The sequence below is a fragment of the Scleropages formosus genome, chromosome 21, assembly GCF_900964775.1.
Source record: "Scleropages formosus chromosome 21, fSclFor1.1, whole genome shotgun sequence".
Lineage (NCBI taxonomy): Eukaryota > Metazoa > Chordata > Actinopteri > Osteoglossiformes > Osteoglossidae > Scleropages > Scleropages formosus.
Window position 1 is genome coordinate 4,901,734 of NC_041826.1, and position 20,624 is coordinate 4,922,357.

The following is a 20,624-nucleotide window of genomic DNA, read 5'->3' on the forward strand; positions in this document are numbered from 1 at the left end:
TGAAATGTAATGTGAAAGGAATGCAAAATTAATCAATTTGTGTATTGTTAATATTGCTAAATAAGTATATGTTATATTATTATATGATATATTATTCCTATGGGATTATTATTATTATTATTATTAGTAGTAGTAGTATAGCTAAAATATTTATGGAAATTAGAACGTATTTATTATATTACATATTTATTAGATTACATTCGTTGTGGGAAATGATGCGGAGGCTAAATCTGAATGATTGGAAGTTGATCCAATCAGAGAGCGAGCTGAAAACGCGCTTGCCGTGCTTTCACCAATAACATTGTTCGGGGGTGTGTCCAGCCAGCGCTCCATCCACCGAGCGGCTGCGATGCAGCGAAGAATGAGTCATTGCACGCACGACGCGCGAGGACACCCCACGTCTTCGGTCTCACGTGGAAGCGACCGTTTATGCTTGATTCTTACCTCGCGAACCCATTTGGACGGAAACGCGTCACTGAAAACAGCTTGACGGGATTGAAATGTTACAGTTCAGGTTCTCGGCGGTGCTGAAGGACTTGTTTCATCCCGGCCTCACGCGTCCTTTGGGGAGCGCTGCCACGAGAGCGTCACCGGCGGTCGTCGTCGTTGGTCCCCGCCATGCCGGAGTGGCACCCGCCGCACTGAGGGCCGGGGGCTCCCCGCGCGGCCCCCTGCGTCTCCCGCCCGCCGCCCGGACCCTGTGCACCAAGACCGAGGGCGCGGCGGTGCCCGTGGTGGACAGCGACGCCGCCGGGCCGGGGAAGGAGCCCAGGAAGGAGCCGGCGACGGAGACGTGAGTCAGTCGGGATGGGCGACGCCGGGGACACGTAATAAATAAATTCTCATAAATTATTCAGTTGTTTCTTTCTCCACGTCACGACACGTGCACATGAAAAGAAAAGGGAAAAAAAAATGGCAAAACTGCTGTGAAATTGGCCTTAGTTCATCACACCCGAGTCGAAATGAAGACAGAATGAGTCAATGACAGTGAAAAATGTCCTACCCTGCAGAATCGGATGGACACATGATGGTAAGTAATGGACACACTGACTGCAGTGAAAATTCCACAGGAGGAGGAGGGACACGACACGTGCTCTGGGAGAACTCGGCTCGTAGTGTGAATTGCACAGCCCTGGCTTCTCCCAAAAAAGGTGGACACGAATAAGGAGCTCGATGAAGGAGGTTGGTACCTCCTCCTGTGCTGGTCCAGGTGAATACTGTGTTGTACCGTGCTTTACCGTACCTTACGGTGCGATGAGCCACGCGAGGAACGCTACGGTACGTGTCGTCCTGCGTCACACACGTGGCGAGACCTCCTTCCGGTAGCTCTGCGCCTCTTTCGCCTCCCCCCCCCCGTTCTCCATGGGTCGGCTGAGACGCTGCACGCACTTGTTCGCCAGAAAAGAAGTGAGCGAAGATCTGCAGAAGAAACGCCTAGAAGCTCGACCGTGGTGGAGTGGAAATGCGGCCGGTTGCCTCGCGTGCGGCCTCTTCCGTCCACCGTATTTCAATGCACCGAGTCGCTCGTTGAGCGCGTTCGTGGATCACGCTTGGACACGTGTGTGTATGCTGCTGCCGTATTTCTGAGCGCCTCCCAGAAGAAGAGGTGTCTGCTGTGTGTATGACAGCACCGAAGGCCCTACCCCTCATGCACTGAGTAAACGGATTTTTCATGTCCAGAAAGCAAACGTCGATTAGGGATCTCAGTGTGCTGCGTCAAAATGAAGTGCAAATGTCACGAATTTCGGCCCTTCGGTATGATGGTACAAGTTGTGTAACACGCTTCTCCCTCCTGTTTTTTAATGTTTTAGTCCATGGAGGGTTGGGAAAATGTCACAGTGAGACGTGCGCCTCCTGCCTGTTTAATTCCGTGGTGTAAATGAACCGTTCTTGGCGAAGTTGGAAGGAAAAATCGAGAAAGATGACTAGTGACCAGATGGGCTTGGTCTCAGAATCTCTGGGTGCTTCCGTTTCGAGCCAAAAGACTCAAGTGGAGGACGGAACATCGTGGAGGCGCACGCTTGTGGTTGCTAAGAGTCGACGTAGGTTCTTAACAGCCAAAAATTATCCCATATAATAGTGCGGGATAGTGTTAGTTCTTGTTAATTCTTCAGTAGGGCTACCTCAACGCTACTCAACAGGAATAAAACTCAGAACAGTACAACTGCTGTGCCGTTTGGCTAGGGCTTGCTGTCCTAGGCATGGACCTGGAAAGTGTGTTGGCCCGTGGTTAGCAGCAGCAGACCGGCATTTAGTGTGTGTTTAGTTTAATCTCACGGTCCAGCCCCCGCTGCGTCGAGTGCTTTTTTTAAACTGCCAGTCAGTCCCTTCGGGGCCGAACAGCTCATTGCATCATAGCTGGCCATTTTGAACCGGGGTAATGCTGTACGTCTCCGTTGCACCGCCTCCGGTTGACAACGATCGAAAGGTCAGACCTCAGTTCGGTTTCAGCTCACTTTTGAGTCCATCGGTAGGCAGGGCCCTGCGGCAGCCGGTGAGCTTAGGTTGTTCGACCGAGCCTCCCGCTGGATGTGTGCTAATAAGGAGGCGTGCCAGTGGGAGAGACCCTAAAGGTAATCGTAATCCCGGGGGCAGGAGCGAGAGTCCAACTGGGATCGATCCCTAGGGCCTGTAAGTGTTGCAGAAGGCCGCAAGCATGCGTTCCTGGAGCTTCCCACCTCCACAATTACCATAGCAACCAGCTGAAACTTTGATTCAGCTTCACACCCTGCTTCCCCCTCGCAGACAGGCAGGTTATTTCTGACCTGCACTTCTGTCGAATTACGCAGCAAAATTTCGTTGGAGCTCTTAATGGCCAGGTGGGTCTCTGGAGCCCATTCCACTGGTGCCAGAAATGGGGGGGAAGGGACCAGTGGGAAAAGCAGGAGCTGCTTTGTGCCAAGCACACTTTTTGTTCCCCTCTCAGGCAGGTGTATCCAACGTGTGCCTGCTGTCATTATACCGTCTTGTCCCCTTGGTTCACAGTAGGGTGTGTGAATCTACGTGCGTCAGCACGTAGGCTTTTATTTCTGTCTGTCGCCAACCTTCATTAGACGAGTGCTTTTTCAGTATAGTGTTTAACAAACATTTAGAATTGCTCCATAATATTACTCGTGCTGGCATGGAAATACTCTTTACTTGGTAGTGATTTTATCGCTGTAAAAAATTTTCTGCTGAATTGAACTGACTGGAAATATTGCAGTATGTAGGTTATGGAATGCGTTAGAAAACATTATCTTGACAGGGACAACATTCACTTGGAGACTCTTGTTTAGTGAGGTTTAAAATGATTATAGTTGCAATGAAATTTTCTGTTCCAAAATCACCTGGAGCGTTGACCCAATTGGACTATAGTACGAGTGCGACAGTGTCCTTCAGTGACTTCTGAAGGTCAGCGGTGGCGTTCGTAGTGCACCAGCTTGTCAGCAGGTTCCTAAGGGACATTGTGAGCACCATCCCGCACCCCATTTCTGCAGATCAAATATCAACTGTGTGTGTTGATGTATGTTGTCTCATCTTCTGTCATTGGTTCACTGCTCCTCCGGATCCCAGTAGACTTCCTGTAATATGTATGCATCGGGTTAGGGTTTTTTTTTTTTTTTTTTTTTTTTTTTTAAATAAATGAGCCCTGCAGGACGTGACTGTTGTGGGTTTCCTCAATGGAGACCTTCCCGCCCTTGCACTGTTATGCTAGCCTCGAGGAGAGTAGTTAATTTCTCCAGCTGGAGACATCTATCTTTGCACGTATCCTTGCCTCTGCGGACGAACCTTTCGGTCCGTCTGCCTGAAGGTCAGAATTTTTCCATCGTAACTTATTCATCTTGACTAGAATGATTACACCGTTGTTTCTATGGCAACCGATGAAATAGTCCTTTCTTGAGGGTCACTGAACTTTTTTTTTTCCCCTTAATGCTGACTGCTGTTGCACTGTTTCAGTGCACACCCCTTCCGAGATAGAATATTACATTATTTACAAAATAATAATTATCCGATATGCTTTCAGAATTTTCAGTATTTTTGTATTGTGGATGTAAAGTGTCTTGCTTCTAATACTGCTTGACAAGCTGTTATTATGGACCAATCTAGTCTTATCACGCAGGATGTTTGTCATCTTGTTGAGAATAAGATAAAGGTTTTGGTACCTCATGCCAAGTTTTTCCTCGCGTTCTCTCATGCAGGAGAGCTGAGGGACAGGTATGGTTTGATTGAGCGCTCATACATGCCCCCTCTGAGGGTCTGCTGCACACCTGTGTGCTGTAAAACACAGGGATCTCCATGGAGACAGTATGACTCATGGCTCTATGGCAGCTGTTGGTTCGTCTGATTTGGTATCTGGAGCGACCGTCAAGCAGACGCTGCATTCTCATCCACACTGTGAAGAGGTTCAATGATGTTCTGTCAGCTAGCTGTGTAATACAGCAGAGCAGCCACATTTAATACCAGTGTGCCTGTTACCTGCTCACTGTGGGTGAAATAATTGAACTCGCGTCCAATTCTTGCCTGTAAGAATTTAATTTGCTGCCAACACAACAACCTACTTAAGTTATTTTCCATAAAAATAGGAAAATTTAAAATAGGGTCTGTGCTAACTTGGTAGTTCATAAATCCTGAGTGACATTTCTCGGTGCGTTGTGATGCGGGGTTGGAAGCCTCATTAACTGCGTGTGCTTTCTCACGTTGCCGTGTCCAGCCTGCATTCGGAGGCTGTGCTCATTAGAGCTGTATAAATCACCCCGGTTGTACCGCAGGGGGCCCAGCAGCTGGCCCTAGTTTATTCACACAAGGGAGTCCACTAGCTCTGCTCTGCAGACACACAACGCTAATGGTGTCTGGGTTGGCCGAGCGTGAAGACTGGCTTCGCCAGCAGCCGTCCTCACCCCCTGTCTGTCACAGCTAAGCGGAGCCTGCGCTGTGGCTCTGTAGCTCAGGTATGGGCACGGAATAATTAGAGCTTAATAGTTGCTCAGCTTGTTTAAATGCTTTCTGTTTCCTTGATGTGTTCCCTGGTATTTGTTTTGGAGGAAAGGATTACTTTGGAAGCTGGAAGATGTGTGCAGTGAGAGGAACCTGTCATTTTAATGGTTTTAAATAAATGATGAGGAGATGAAACCTCTCCTGCAGCAGCAGATCAGTAATCTCTGTTGAGCAAGGCCTTGTAGACATCAGGAAGCTGCCCCAGCTTCCTTTTTACCTCCACATGACAGGCTGAGCTGTGATATTTTCAATGACACAAGCCCCTTGGCTGTGTCTGCAAGTGTCTCAAGGACAAGCAGTGGCAGTGAGGTGCTCTGTCTTTATCTCCTGCTTGAACCTGGTGTACCAGACAGACAAGAGAACATAGCATGGCAGACAAGCTGCTCCTTAGAAAAGACAAATGAAGGAAGGGAAACGTGTTAGAGGAAGACCGAGAGCATGAGTGGGCTGGCGTATAGCCATCAGCTCTGGTTGGCAGTTGAACGCAACTTTTACAGTGGCATCCAGGACTTGTTGTAGAGGTTTAATGGCAAAGGCCTAAAGACCAGATTGGAGGAAGTTGCTCAGGGTAACGTCATATTTCAACATGGCGTGAACCAGCAGCTGTGTACGGCGTGCTGTTGGGTATGGATGGTTCCTACAAATGTTATGCAGTGTCTTCTGGATGGGGTTATGCGTTCAGTGCATTCAGTGTGGAGAGACTTCTCAGCTGTTTCTCCCAAGTTTTGAGTGACAAAGTGGATAAGATGAGTGAGTTGTCCAGTTTGATAGTGTTCCAAACACATAAAAGAACCAGCACGGAGATGAAGGATCTTGCACATCGCGTTGTAGATACCGATTGGTCATCCAGGTGTCAGAGAGGTTATGCTGCAGTGTGAAAGAATACTGTACATCTGAGTTGGCTGGTGGAAAAAAGAAGTACTGTGTGTCAGCTGCATAGTGGTAGTGGGAGAAACTGAGAAGCAGTTACTTAGTCAATGGGAGCATTACAAATGGAGAAGAGTAAGGGACCCAGCACTGAGCCCTGTGGAGCCCCAGTTGAGAGACTGAGGGGCAGGGAAGGAGGCATAGCACTTTACCAAGTAAGATCTGCTCTGATAAGACTTAAACTATTTCAGTGATGATCCTTTGATCCCATGTTGTTCTAGTGAAGAACATAAGATCTGGTGGTTGACCGTGTAAGATGACACAGAGCAGTCAAGAATGAGAAGAGGGAGGCAGCTCTGACCTATGGGGTGAGCAGTCTTGATGGAATGGCCAATCTTCAATCGATCATTGTGAGTGATCTTGGCTGAGTCTGCATCCAGACAAGTTTTCATTAAAATTGGTGAGATGTGTGCAGTTTTGAAGGCAGATGGGAAGCAAACAGAAGAGAGTGAGGCAGGGAGGTCAGGTGAAGTAAAAGGAATAATTTTTTGTGAAATGAACTGTTAGCGAGCAGAAAGAACGGTATCAAAAGAGCAGGTTGTGCCTCGATGTGAGAGCAGGTGGCCAGATTTTGGTTTCAGGGGAAGTTGATGAACTTTGTTTTATGAAAGTGATGACACTCAGGGAATCATCAGCATGTTTCTATGTTTGGTTCGGCTCTTAATACATTCTCCAAAACTAAAATTAAAAAAAACTAACAAAATTAACACTCCTAATATAATTCTGCAAAAACTAAATATATAAATGGAACACATAGTGAAGTTACCCTGATTATTTTTTTTACAGCAAGTTGTAATTGGATAACATAGGGAAGTGTTTGGTCTGTCTTTGCTTCTGGGGCCAGAATTAGAAACCGATAAGGACAGTCATGCGTCTGTGCTCCCAGACAAGTGTGATGGTTGAAATTTGTTGTGGGAATATGTTTCATCCCAGTTGCTGCAACAACACAGTCTGTTCCCGCCGATTCCCCGCCGCCAGAACAAACAGTGAGCCCTGCTTTCAGCCAGCTCCGTCCATACCCGAGCAAACATTTCTGGCCTGTGAGCCGTAAGTAACAGGAATTTCAACCATATTGAAATTGGCGTCTGTCCGCGTGCTACTGTTTAAAAGGCACAAAAATGAATAGTTGCTTTGTACACGTTTTTTTATGCAAATCATATGTGACATCTGAAAGCACTATTTTGTCAGCAGAAAGGATGCCACCTGATACTTTCAGTTTGTTTATTTTACACATGTATATAAAATAATGTGTATAATATCTTATATAAGTTTATATATCTGTGTAAAATAGCAAACTAAAAAAATCAAGACTGAATGTCAGCTGTCTAGTGTAGTTGTCATGTTCCTGTAAGTAATGATGTTCCCACTTTCTTCTTTTTCACACTCAGAATATCATCAATTTAAAAATCCAGACAGAACATCTGTGGGTCATACTACTTAGCATAATGAGTTTAGCCCCATAAAAAGGTGCTTATGTTCTGTTTGGCATTGAAAATATGCTTCTTATTTACATTTATTCATTTAGCTGACGCTTTTCACCAAAGTGACTTAAAATATTAAGGTTACAATTATTTACCCATTTATACAGCTGGGTAATTTTTACTGGAGCAATTCAGGGTAAGTACCTTGCTCAAGGGTACTACAGCCAGAGGTGAGGCTCGAACCTGCATCTTTTGGGTCCAGAGGCAGTTGTTCTAACCACTATGGTATCAGCTGTCCTCTGTCGCTACAGTATGGACTCATTCTGTGAAATCACCAGCACGGGGACTACTGTGTGTCATTTGAGAACATAATGAAAATACCAGCAGGCTGCTGAGAATGCCACCCATAGAGTGAAAGATGTGGTCTGTTCCTGAGTGAGATTCACTTGAAGCCTGTGTTTAACACTAAGTGGTGTATTGACAAAAAAGATGGCGCTTTAACTGAAAAATCCTAAACAAGATGCATTTAGTCCGAATTGACTTGAATTGTACTGTTAAATGTCAGGCTGTATGAATAGATCTGGTGTTCTCTAAATCTGTTTGTTGTCCGGGGGGGCGCGGTGGTGCAGTGGGTTGGACCGGGTCCTGCTCTCCGGTGGGTCTGGGGTTTGAGTCCCGCTTGGGGTGGGGTGCCTTATGACGGACTGGCATCCCGTCCTGGGTGTGTCCCCTCCAGCCCTTTGCCCTGTGTTGCCGGGTCAGGCTTCGGCTCCCCACGACCCCGTATGGGACAAGTGGTTCAGACAGAGTGTGTGTGTGTGTGTGTGTGTTGTCCAAGTGGGTAAAAACTTCTAAGTGAGCAGCTAAATGTACAAGTTATTTATACATAGACGTTTTTAAGAAATGCGTTAATGACCACGCCAAGACTAAGGATCTTCTCAGGCTCTGCTTTCTCTGTTTGAAGAGACAATGAGATGTGAAGCTTCTGTAGCGCCAGAAGATCTTTCTGGAATGAGAGACATATATGTGTGATTGTTTTATTTTTTGGGGCTCTAGGCTGCCTCCTCCACAGAGTCTTGGCGCTCTCGTTCTGGCTCTCCCTGGCAGACCTTCTGAATGAAGCCCTGTGTTCCTTCCTCTTTCTTCATGTATAACTTGGCCGAAACTGGGTCTTCAGCAGTGTCACGAGAAAGGACGCACACACTGTATATTGGCTGAGCTCTAAACGTGGTGAAACTTTCAGCCTCTGTGTAAGAAGGAAAATGAAGCCAGAGTTCTGAGGATGCCATTGCTTTTTTTTTTTTTTTTTTTCTTTTTCCTTCTTCCTCTTCTTGAGGAACTTGCCTTTCTTGCTAGATTTGTCAGGTCCTCATTTCAGTGGAACCTGTGAAAAGGGAAAGAATGGGTCATTCTGAGGTTCCATGTCTTTACAGGGTTGTGTCACTTGTTGCTCTGTTCACTATGTGTCTTTCACATGCACTCATGTACAGTACACAGAAAACCTATAGTATGGGCTTGTACTCTGCAGTTTAGTACAGGATCCAATTTTTCTGGACCTTTGTGTTGACAAAGGCAGAGCCTGTGGTTTAATACCTGAAATCTGAGGCAGACAGCAAACAGAGTGGTCAGTAGCCCATGGCTCAGGTAGAAAAGTGGGCTTTGCAATCGGAGGTACACAGAGCAATGGGTCACATCATGCCTAAGGACCTGGACTCACAATAGAGTGGTTGTACATTGATTTCCTCAGAAACCCTTTGCCATTGTACCCTAAATTTATCAGTACATACTGTAAATGTGAACTGGAGAGTTATGATAAATCACTTTGGATTAAAACATCTGCTGTGCTGCTAAATGATGAAGGTGCTCACTGGAGATTGTCCTCTGTGGAGAGCCCAGTGCTGCTGTTGAAGGACCAATGTCTCCCTCCCCGACCTCTTGGAACGCAATGGGTGAGAGCTCTGATTCTCACCCATTCCTGGTTGGAAGAGGAGAAGGATACTGAAGCTCACATAAATAGCATTTAATTTACATGTCAGCAAGTCTTGTAGTGCCATGTAATGTTACAGTGTAGATCTTAGGGAAACATAAACCGAAAAAACTGATATTCAAGTCTATTCAAATTTACAGAAAATTTATTTTATTGTTGTTAATGCATGGTCAGAAACAGTGCAAATAGCATACAGTAGTGACTGTCCAAGGTATAAAAATTTTTTACCTAGGCCTAGAATTCATTTAAATTGATTTCCTGAATTATTCAATCACACTGCATGTTCTCTCCTATTTTTTTGTCTACTTGCTTTTCATTTGCTGGTGTAAGTATACCTACTTCTCCTGTAACCCTGCTTTTGGCAGCTGGCTGCTGAGCAATCCTTTCCCTGAATCGGCCCAGCTCCTTGTCCCAAAAGCGAGTTTGACCTACAGTTTAGACAAGCTCTATGCTGTAAACAGCTATCCAACAATGACCCTGGTGTTTATGATAAACAAATGTTTTACATTGAAATAATCTGCTCTCATTCTTGTGTTTGGTAATTGTGAGGTTTGCCATCTCAATTGCTTAGTTTCCTTGTGGCTGTATAGTCCACCGTTCCAACTGTGCAAGTACCACATGACGTGAGACAAATAACACACTGCTGACCCTAAGTCTCACATGTGGTTAGCATCTATCCCCAGTTGCAGTAGCCATGCGTACCATTTTTTTAAAGTTTAAGATAAGGATTAGTGGTTGTTATCATTAGAGGCAACTTTCTCAACTTAATATCAGTATATGAGTTTTGCTCTGCTGCCCTCTGGACTGTGTCTGCTGCTGCTTTATAGTAGTAGCCCATGTTTGCATAATTAAATAAAAAAGATAAATACTAAGAGAAATAGTGAAAGCCTGGTGACATCTCCCCTGGCTATATCTCCGGGTCATTACAGGATTGCTGAGCCTATAAATAAATTAAGGAAAGACATTTGCTCGCGTGCTGTTATGTGTTGAAGAAAATCCTGATGTGTAGCTCCAAGCCCCAGAGTGAATTTCCTTCGATGTCTCCTCCTCCTGGTCTGTGTGTTCATACACCAAGGACACATGATTTCAGATTTACCCAATTCTTTCTCCATGGCTAACGCACTAACACTCGTTTCGAACGGGCCCACATTTGAACCTGCTTCCTACAATAGCTGTTTGCTAAATACTAGTGGACCAAAACTACAGTAAGCTTGTAGCCTTGGAGGGTAACCCTTATTGGGAAAATGTACAGCCGTTTATATTGCTTGCTGTTGTCCTAGCAGACAGGCAAATTCAAGGCCATGTGGTCCCCTAACTGTTTGAGCTGCGTAATCACATCCTCCCCTAGTGCACGCACCACAGCATGCCACGGGCTTGCTTTTCTGGCTGTCTCTAGGTAAAAAGGAAATTATAATTAGCACTCGGGCCTCTGTTATTTTCTCACTGGTATTACGAAGCAGAGTTGAAATGTGTTTTGTTGCCGCACAGCATCTAACAGCAGTTGGAACTGGCTCATCTTGCTGCCTCCACTTACCACTGGGCTTGGGGTGTTTTAATGCATCGTGAAACATGATATTGTCACTAATGACAGTACACCCGCTCCCCAGGAGAAGGAAAGCGGGCATCCTTCCCAGCCTGGAGGACCTGCTCTTCTACACCATTGCTGAGGGTCAGGAGAAGATCCCGGCACACAAGTTTGTCTCGGTGAGTGGCAGGCACCCACATGATTGTACACAGTGTTTGCCACTGTTTGGTTTTGCAATGCTGGTTTGGCTGCGTGCTTTGTGTCAAAAAGGCAGGGGTAGTAGTCTCTCTAGTTCTCCCAGTCATTTATAGGTGGGGACAGGAGCAGAGTGAAAGCAAATTAATCAGAGGAGCGTAACTGAATTTTCACAAAGGCAGGCTTGAGCTGTGTGCACAGGGCATCTGAAAAATGTGGTTTGCTCTCTGGCTATGTCAACACTCGGCGCAGCAGCCCGGCACACTGGTGGCATGCTATTGTCTAGCATACGATTATGATGTCATCTCCCTGCTGGGGGCCAGTGTGGTTGCGTTTCTTTTTCTCTAATTGGCCAAGATGCTGTGGAGCTCTGCAGACTGTATTGTCATGACTTGATGGCACAGGTCAGACTCACAGCTGTGTTTGCATAGTTCACGGCAAATCCTAATCATAACTCTTTTTTCAGGCTGCTGCTCTTCTTGTTAAATGAAAGAATAACAGGTGTGGCTGGCCTCTTCAGGCAAAATTTGTAGACGGCATCCTCAACAGGTGCATCGGGTTAGCCCAGGGTGGTTGAGCCCTGTGGTTTCATCAGCTCACCATCCTCGTGGATGGAGATCGAAAAGATGTTGCGTGTTTCGGACTTGAACTGAAGGAACAACTTCATGCTCAGTCCCATACCTGTTGAGCAAAACCTACAGATGCTCCTCAGATACTGTCCCATCAGGCAACACTGAACCTTTTCCTGTACAGCCAACTTCAGTCCAGTGTGGTCTGAAGGTCTCTTGATGGGAGTGTTGTCACTAGCTTGCTAAACACAGTCATGTTTTACCAGGCGCTGAAGGCCACAGGGCTGCGCACTGGGGACCCCAGGCTGAAGGAATGCATGGAGATGCTGAAGGTTACGCTCAAGTCCACCTCCGACGGAGTTATGCTGGACCGGCACCTCTTCAAGAAGTAAGTACAGACCCTGCTTTGAGTTGTTAGGCTTTGCCCAATTTTTACAATGTTTCCTTCAGTACTTGTTACTGTGTGTGTGTGTGTGTGTGTGTGTGTGTGTGTGTGTGTGTGTTGAAAATTGTGTGGGCATTATATTTCTTTGATCTGGCTTTAGACCGGTGTTACACAACTTTATAATTTATAGCAAATTGCCATGCGCCATGTTAATTCTGGCTTCAACCTGAAACAATTACCTCTCTTTCCGTCGAAGGACATACTCTTCTGGTTTTGCAGGCTATTTATTTGAAAAATACCATTTAACCCATGATTTAACGAACAACACGCATAAGGAATAAGATTACTGTCCAAACACAAGCAAGACACAAGCCAGAACAGCTGGTAGCATACTGGTTAGAGCTGCTACCTTTAATCTCGCCTCTGGTTGTAGTACTCATGAGCAAGGTACTTACCCTAAAATTGCTCCGGTAAAATTACCCAGCTGCATAAATGGGTAAATAATTGTAAGCAGTTTAACATTGTAAGTTGCTTTGGAGAAAAGCGTCAGCTAAAGGCATAAATGCAATTGGGATCTATTTACATTTACATTTGTTCATTTAGCAGATGCTTCTCCAAAGTAACATTAAATTCAGTAGAAGCAAAGGTGCATTTCTCAGCAAACAAGTAGGTTTAGAAGCTGTCAAACCACAGTTTGTCTGATACATTTTTTGCTGTTGCGGGAGTAGCTGATCATAAAAATGACCTAAAATATAAAAGTTATTGTGGCAAGATGGCGTGATGCAAATTTATGCAGCTCTTTTGAGATCCTTCCTAAATTTTGAAAGGGATTCAGCAGTTTGTTGCTTTGCATGGGATACCATTTTAGGTGTTTATTTTCGGAAAGAAAGCAACAACAAAATGTGGGTTGTTGACATGGTTTATGCACAGAGCAGGTCTGGGAAGCACCTGTCATGGTGTCAGTCCTTAGATCATGTGTTAGAGACCTGTGGTATTGTGTGCTGAAATGACCTTGAGTACTTTGGACATCACTGTTTGCAGTCCCTGGTGGGCAGCCATCTGGTGCCTCAATATATAGTTCATTTATTGTATTTGCAAGCAGACTGCTGCAGTGTCTCACATGGTTGTATGTGGCCTGTGTAGCCATACATAGCTTGATCATTTTTTTTTTTTGTCCTTCAAGTACAATGATACAAACTCAATATATTTCTGCCTCTTTTTTTATTGAACAGTGTTTCTGTCACTCTTAAATCATTTGGATATTTAATTTGAGGAAATTTCTGAATGATGTAAGAGTGTTGGGAACTGTGTTGCATGATAATTTCTTTGTAAGTCATTGTCACAGCAGGTCAGGCTGGTGCCTCAGAGCTTCTGGGCTCTGGTTTTGCATCTGGGGTTCAAATCTGGCTTTATCTGTACGGAAATTGCACATTCTCGTGTTTGCCTGGGTTTCCATTACAGTCCGAAGAAATGGTCGAAAGAAGGGAACAGCTGACCGCTTCCGAACTATCCCATGCTACCAAAACCTTGCGAATCTACTTTGTTTTGACAGAGCTTCGTCTTCCCTAAGGATGATGGGTAGCACTGTTTAGAGGGGGGAAAGCAGAGCAGCAGGTGGTCCTGTCCATTTGCAGCAATATACAGTAGATCCACTCTGGCTGACTGGTTAAACACCTTGTACAGAATCCTTGCCCTTCAATCCGCAGCATATCGCAAAGTTAAGATTAGTACTTGTTTTGCTGCATTAAATTCTCAACTGTACCACTGGTAGCATAGTGGTTAGAGGTATCCCTATGCAAGTGGGCAGCGTGTTAAGTTACCTATTAGAACATGTTTAGTGTTGTTTGACTATTTTATTGTTACTTTCAGCTCCCTGTTTTTGATTCAGTATAATTTTCTGTCAGCTTTATTTCTTATTTTTCTTGCCCCCCATAGTGGAATATTTTGTGAAAATATCGCCGATCCTAATTCCCATCAATACAGCACCATATTAATTTATGTGCCTTGGAAATGCAGTTGGTAAAAATAAAAATCATTTTGAAACGTATTGGAAGCGATGTCTTTCTGAAATAGACTGAAGACGAAACATGGGTCGTATTAATTGAATGCACTGCTGTGTTTCAGTAGTTTCATTCCATGTCTGTTTCTGTTTGGCTCCAGTGCTCCCTCGTTCTTCCTTTGCTCATCATGTCTCTTCTTGCCCAGGTGTGTCCAGAGCAACATTGTGCTCTTGACTCAGGCGTTCCGCAAGAAGTTTGTCATCCCCGACTTCATGTCCTTTGCCTCGCACGTCGATAAGCTGTACGAGAGTGCCAAGAATCTCTCTGGAGGTCAGGTGAGTGGAAAGCATCAATTCCAGGTCATGACACTTAGCACCTCTGATCTTTGACTTCTCGCTCCGAGCTTTCCTCTGGAACTTCTGCTTCAGAGCCTTTGACAGGCACAGGTGGTTGATGTTCCACTGCAATCCTTTCTGTCCTGCAGGTTGCTGACTATATTCCCCAGCTGGCCAAATTCAGCCCTGAACTGTGGGCGGTGGCTCTGTGCACGGTGGATGGACAAAGGTAAGTGCTAGCAGTAGAAATCAGAATAATGGTGGTTTTTCTTTTATTAGGGCTTGTAGTCCTTCCTGCAAGGCAACACTTCACAAAAGTTTGGCATAAACAGTTCCCCTCAAACTGAGACTCACAGTATTTGAGTGACATTTTTCTTAATCAAAAATACTGTATTGCAAAGATAGTATTTGCTTTCTAGGGCCATAAGCATTAGTATTTTATGCTGCTGATTGCATTAGATGTAATTGATGTGATAATTCACTACATATTTATCAATGTACAGTACTGTTCAAAAGTTTTAGGCACATGGTTGGGGGAAAAAAGCTATAAAGTGAGAATGCTTGCAAAAGTAATGCTTTTTATTAATAAACTTCCTACAAAGCTTAGTAAACACCCAACGTCGTCAACCGCTTGTCCCGAGCGGGGTTGCGGTGGGCTCTGGCAGGTCTGGGGTTCGAGTCCCGTTTGAGGTACCTTGCGATGGACTGGCATCCCGTCCTGGGTGTGTCCCTTCCCCCTCCAGCCTTATGCCCTGTGTTGCTGGGTGAGGCTCCGGTTCACCGCAACCCTGCTTGAGATAAGCGTTCTCAGACTTTGTGTGTATGTGTGCTTTTTCTTTAACGACTTACAAAACCCTTATTGTAATACTTTAACTTTTTGCTAAAGGAATGCTTGGAAATCCAAAATATGCTCTTTCCCATTGACACTAATACAGAAGACATTAAATAACTGTCTAAAACAAATATTTTTGTGAAACATCTAAGTGCTCTAAGACTTTTGCACAGTACTGTAGGTTTGACTGAGGGGGGAGCTTCTTATGAAACCAGCTGCTTGTGGTGTGGACAGTATCTCTCCTAAAAGTTCACAGTTCTATACTCATGCATAAATTTTTGACTGAAATGCCAACAATGCACCCATCTGTAATAATTTCCAGTTAATATGCTCATGTGAAGTTTTTTGTTTCCTAATTGTATTTCCCTTTAACTTACTGTTAACTGTTCTGTCTGGCTGAAATTTTATAAACGTAGATATGATTCTGTGGCTTTCCGTTAGTGACTTCTGTGTGTGGTCAGTATTATCAAAACGGTCAAATCATGGTTAGGTGGTTAAGGGGTGGGCAGGGCTTCCTAAGGGAGCAAGACTCTACCCGTGTGGGGGACCTGCAGTGAGCTTCATTTCTTTTGTCTTAAATAATGACCAATATTGTTATTTGTTGGCTTGTGTTCAAAACAGCCATCAGATAACAGGTGGTCCTCTAGTTACAACATACATGACTTACAACAACCTGGCTTTAGAATGGTCCCAACCTTATATTATTTTCAATTCCTAACGTTTGGACGTAACGTCAAACGACGATTGCTCAGTTTGGTTTAGCTGGCAGCGCTGCCATAAGGCACCGTATTTTATTGTCTCAGTCAGCGCATCGATGTTATGCAGCGTTTGCGTTTCATTTACGCAACTTTGTATGCATCACATCTGTGACTCCCTTCAGGTTAGTTTTTATTTAAAATGGCTAGCAAGTGAGAAATTATTCATTAATAAACTTCAGTATTTATAGTACTGATACTTGCCCATACTGTATTTAATTTTAAATTACTGTATTTATGCTGTTAATGCTTAGTATTAGTATTTTAAGATGAACAATGTATCCATATGGATAATGTGGAGGAAGTGCTTCTCTGTGGTGGTGATGTGATGGTGCCCCTGCTCCAGTTTAATGGGTGTGACTAGCAAGCTCTTCCTGCTACTGAGGAATGTTACGCAGTTACACTTCGCTGTGATTATACTGGCAAGCTCTGTCACCCAGCCCTCCCCTCGTGACTGATTACAGTAGACCGATGGTGTCATCACATTCTTAATTGTGTGTGCTTATTCTTTGTTTTGGTTTTTCTTTTCAGCTAAACTTCACCATGTTATAATAAAATCAGTAATCTTTTTTTTCCTTGTTACAGCTCTGCCTCTTGCTACAAGATTGATGTTTGAGAACTGAGCTTATGTCCTTTGCCTGTCCCTCCACACCCCCAGACACACGGTGGGTGACACCAAGGTCCCTTTCTGCCTGCAGTCGTGTGTGAAGCCGCTGAAGTATGCCATCGCCGTGCACGACCACAGCACCGAGTACGTGCACCGCTTCATCGGCAAGGAGCCCAGTGGTCTGCGCTTCAACAAGCTCTTCCTCAATGAGGACGGTGAGGATTCGGCCCCAGCGGCATTGACTCATTTGTCAAAGAAATTGGCTTCTTTGTGCTCATCCTCATTGCTTTTTTTTTCTTTTCAAAAAGTACCAAAAAAAGCCTTTATGCTTTTTTAAAGCAAAACCAGTCAACATCAACATGGAAATTTTCTACTACTATTTACTATTTGCAAGTAATAATTCTATAGCGGTATTCAGCATTTTAGATATGTATTTAATAAGTAACTCCTTTACTGTGAGGAGTATCCAAGCTCCTTAAGCTATAGTATAAAAGTTTTCTGTGAATTTTAGACAGCTGTTTCAGATTGTTGTGCTCTGGCTCCATAAGACAAAGCCTTTTCAGTGATGAACCTCATAATTCTGACCTCAGCCAGGCTTTGCTGTACCGTGGATTATTAAATTTACCCACTTCTTCCAGCAGTTCTTGAAATGAGTTGCACTGTGATGTGAGAGCCTTGTCTAAACCTTTGACTAAATGGCCTTGGTAATGTCTCTGAGCCTGAGCTACATCTGGTTTTTTGTGTATCACAGCTGGCATAGAGCACTTCCCAGCCCTAGGGGTGATTTCTTATTTATTAAAAAAAAAAAAAAAACAATCCTAGCAGGGTAACGTGGCATCCTGAGCAGACTTGTTCTGGCTGTAAAATTAGTCATTAGTATTAGCCTAGTAATTAGTCTTTAACATCCTTTCCTCGTAGTGGGTGACAACAGTCAGGACATGTAAGTGGACAACAGAGATAGGTTGAGGATTAGTACCTGTTTAACTTTTTTGTCGGAATATTTGGCTGTACAAGTGAGTAGTGTAGAGATTTGTATGCTACCTACCTAAGCGTCCATTTGTACACTGTGTGTTCTCACACACACACACACACACACACACACACACACACAGAGAGAGAGTCTGAAACCACTTATCCTGAGCAGGGTCGCTGTGAACTGGAGCCTAACCTAGCAACACAGGGTGCCAGGCTGGAGGTGGAGGGGACACACCCAGGGTGGGATGCCAGTCCACCGCAAGTGACCCCAAGCAGAACTCGAACCCCCGACCCGCCAGAGAGTGAGACCCGGCCAAGTCAGCCACAGCACCGTGCCCCCCATGCGTTAACAATAACATAATTTAGTAAGCGTTATAATGTACAGAATTGTAAGTTAAAAAAATATCATGTAAGTGGGCTATAGAAACGTACAGAGTGGGTATTAGAAGAGTATAACTGATAAAGTAGGGAATTGAACACTGAGAGAACAGTGGTTTTGGGCCATGTTGTAAGTGGCTATTGACAAAATTGTCTTTATGTGGAAGAGCGAACTGAAGTGTGGTTGGTACTAGGCTGTTGACATGGGATGTGTGCATCGGAGCTGGCCTTGAACCTTTTCATAGCACTAGTTTCTCTCATGCCTCTTTTCGTATCCCTTTGTCTGTGCAGTGGAAGCAATGGAAAATGAGCTGCAGGCCAGAAGTGAACGTTTAGCCTCGACCTCTTCACTTTGAACTACACTGTTGGAAAGATTTGGCCCATATTGGCTGTTTTCCATCCGACTGCTACGCTGAAGTTATTTCCACATGACTGGTGCTAAGTAATGCAAATAATGTTAACAGAACATTTAAAAAAAACTTTGTGATGGTAATTACAGTACTGCATTGAAGGCAGTCAAAAACCACTTATCAGATATACAGTTTTTTTGTTTAAGCTAAAGAAAATGTTAGAGAAAACGGAAGATTGTTATCTCAGCAATATGTATTGAGCTTTTATAGTGTGTGTGTCTACATATGTATACACACAGTCAGTTTCAGAAGAACATTTCTCAGCGCAAGCTTGCTAAAAATTTAGGTCTTTCACGATTTACAGTGTAAATGATATTGTGAAAACATTAAGGGATTCCAGAGAATTCTGACTGTAAAGGGTAAGGCCGGAAACCACTATGAATGTGCATGATCTTTTGAACCCTCAAACAGCATTGCACTAGAAACAACCATCATGCTACTGTGACACATATAGCCACATGGGTTTGGGAGTGCTTTGGAAAACTGTTGTCACTTAACATAGTCCGCCGCTGCATGCAGAAATGTAGCCTGAAACTTTTACGTGTGGTAGAAGTACACATCAGTTCTATGTAGAAACGCAACTGAGTTCACTGGGCCCGTGCTCATTTGAGATGTACCGAAAGGCAATGGAAATGTGTGCTGTGGTCAGATGAGTCTACCTTTCAGCCCGTTTTCGGGAAAATGGACGTTGAGTTCTCCATGCCAAAGATGAAAAGGACCATCCAGACTTATCAGCGAAAGGTGCAAAAGCCAGCATCTGTGGTGGTGTGGAGGTGTGTCGGTACCCATGGAATGGGTGACTTGCATATGTGTAAAGGTACCATTGATGCAGAGGTGTGTATTGGGATTTTCGAGAGACATATGGCAGCGTCTTTTCCTGGGAAGTCCATGGTTATGCTTCAGCAAGACAATGCCAGGCCTCATTCCGCATGTGCTACAACAGCGTGGCTTCATAGACACGGAATGCGTTTGCTCGACTGGCCTGCCAGCAATCCACATCTGTCTCCTATTGAAAATGTATGGCGCACCGTGAAGATGAGAATCGGACGACTGCGACAACAGACTGTTGAGCAGCTGAAGTCTTATATCAAGCAAGAAGGGGCAAAAATTCCACTTACAAAACTGCGACAATTAGTATTCTCAGTTCCCAAATGATTAAAAAGTGTAATTAAAAGGAAAGGTGATACAACACGATGGTAAACGTGCCTCTGTCCCAACTTCTTTTGAGTGTTGCAGGCATCAAATTCTAAATTGTTTAAATATACAAAATACAATTAAGTTGCTCAGTGAAAACATTGAAGATCTTTTCTTGGTACTTTTGTCAGTTAAAGGTTCAAGAGAATTAAATTGCAGATTCTTCTTTATATTGCCTTTTAATACATCACTTTGGAGAAAAGCATCTGCTAAATGAATAAATGTAACATCCCAATTTTTTTTTCTAAATGGGGTTTGTACACGTGTGTTTTTTTTTTTTTTTTATGTATAAAAACCGTAACCAGTACAGATACTAACTAGGCAGCAAATTCTGGAACCTGCAGGCTAACGGCGTAAGCTCGTCGGTCTTATTTACACCTTTTTTTGGCTCCAGCCAAGGGGCATTTTTCAGCAGCAACCCACAGTGTGCTCTGGGCCTGGCCACGCTCTGCCCAGTCTGCTGTGGCATGTTTTACCTCATGTTGTCTTGGAGCCTGTTGGTACTAGAAACCTTTTTGAGTCTGTATTGTGGAAAGAGAGGAAATGTCACACCAGTTGGGCGATGTTTTCATCTTCCTGTGGGAGCGAGTTGCTGCGTCATGTGCATGTTGTCCCAGATTGCCAGGTTTCTTTAACTTTGGTCTTTTGGTGCCATCTTCTGTTGAACCTTTACATTCACTGCTGAACAACTGTCTCTCTTTCTTGTTCTCCCCGTGTCTGCGTGGGTTTCCTCCGGGTGCTCTGGTTTCCTTCCACAGTCCAAAAGACACGCTGTTCAGGTTCCCCCATAGTGTGTGAGCGACAGAGAGAGTGCGTTCCACTGATTTATAGATGAGTGACCCATTGTAAGTCGCTTTGGAGAAAAGCATCTGCTAAATAAATAAATGTAAATGTGTGTGCCGTGTCAAGGAGAAGGAATTTGTCAACATATGACTATTCATAGTAATCCAAACAGCATACTTTACAAGGACTTCTTAAAATTCTGATTATTAAATAACAAAAAATAGGACTTTTGACATTTAAAAAACTTATAGGATGAACGGCTAAATTTTATACTGGGATGTCTGCTGACACCTGGCTTTTTCCCCCACAGATAAACCCCACAATCCCATGGTTAACGCCGGCGCAATCGTGTGTACTTCCCTGATAAAGGTA

At 44.2% G+C, this 20,624-nt stretch overlaps 1 protein-coding gene across 4 annotated transcripts in view; it reads left to right on the forward strand.

Moving 5' to 3' along the window:
• Nucleotides 1-321: 321 nt before the first annotated feature.
• LOC108924274 (glutaminase kidney isoform, mitochondrial) overlaps nt 322-20,624 on the forward strand; it is a 40,995-nt gene continuing 20,692 nt past the window's right edge. For 2 of the 4 annotated variants that reach the window (XM_018735525.2, XM_029247218.1), the window contains exons 1-7: nt 322-793; nt 10,917-11,013; nt 11,865-11,986; nt 14,189-14,318; nt 14,468-14,547; nt 16,564-16,727; nt 20,563-20,621. In XM_018735525.2, the coding sequence (XP_018591041.2) occupies nt 501-793; nt 10,917-11,013; nt 11,865-11,986; nt 14,189-14,318; nt 14,468-14,547; nt 16,564-16,727; nt 20,563-20,621 (945 nt within the window). In that variant the 5' untranslated portion in view covers nt 322-500. The remainder of the gene's footprint in view (nt 794-10,916; nt 11,014-11,864; nt 11,987-14,188; nt 14,319-14,467; nt 14,548-16,563; nt 16,728-20,562; nt 20,622-20,624) is intronic. The other 2 variants (XM_029247219.1, XM_029247220.1) reach the window with 1 other exon arrangement.